At 51.5% G+C, this 718-nt stretch overlaps 1 protein-coding gene across 1 annotated transcript in view; it reads right to left on the bottom strand.

The window, feature by feature from the left end:
* Window positions 1–718, bottom strand: part of LOC122361910 (sodium/potassium/calcium exchanger 4-like) — an 11,997-nt gene that overhangs the window by 8,942 nt on the left and 2,337 nt on the right. Inside the window, exons 2-4 of the mRNA XM_043263106.1 lie at window positions 603–677; window positions 331–415; window positions 160–263 (exon numbers count right to left, since the gene is read on the bottom strand). Coding sequence (XP_043119041.1) covers window positions 160–263; window positions 331–415; window positions 603–677 — 264 coding nt within the window. The remainder of the gene's footprint in view (window positions 1–159; window positions 264–330; window positions 416–602; window positions 678–718) is intronic.

The raw sequence follows: 718 nt of genomic DNA, 5'->3' as shown, positions 1-718 counted from the left end.
GGACCGATCATTTCGCTTCGTAAGACCTTGATATATCATCAAGAGCCACAGGGATTGATTTCGTTTTGGCTGTATGTGACGGTAGCCATTGACGTGCATTTCGCGAATCACCAAGGACCACAAAGTCTTCTTCACCGATGCCCTTCAAGGCGAACACACCTGTCCAGCGAAGATCCCACAAACTCCGATGATGCAGAGGATGTTAAAGACGGCAGATCCGACGATGGTTCCGACTCCGACGTCGCCGTGAGTGATGAAGACACCTGGAAACAGACGCGATGAGAGAAAGAAGAGAGGGAGGCGACTGCGCGGGCGATTGTGAGGCTTTACCGATAACGGAGGCGAAGAGTTCGGGCGCTGAGCTCCCCGCTGCCATGAACGTGGCTCCAGCCACATCTTCGCTCAGATTCAGCTTCTGCTCAACAACACAACAACGGCAGACGGTTCACATCCAACAAAAGCCTCTGGCACAAACAGCGCACAGATCTGGAGCATTATGTTTTATGAGCTTCTGAGAGCCTCAAAGTGGGTCAGAGGAAGAACTCTCATTGTACCGCGGTATTACTCAGATCAACCGGGAATTCGCTTCTGAACAAACTTACCTCGCAGATTTTCTCGAGAGACGTCACGAAGTAGTCGTCACAGACGATCGCCAGGGCCAGGAACATGTAGAGAGCCTGCAAAAAGAGCACAGGAGACCGTAGAAACCTCAAATGCA

The sequence above is a fragment of the Puntigrus tetrazona genome, chromosome 17 (genome assembly GCF_018831695.1).
Source record: "Puntigrus tetrazona isolate hp1 chromosome 17, ASM1883169v1, whole genome shotgun sequence".
NCBI lineage: Eukaryota > Metazoa > Chordata > Actinopteri > Cypriniformes > Cyprinidae > Puntigrus > Puntigrus tetrazona.
The sequence above is the reverse complement of the archived record's forward strand: the minus strand, read 5'-3'. Positions and strand labels throughout refer to the sequence as shown.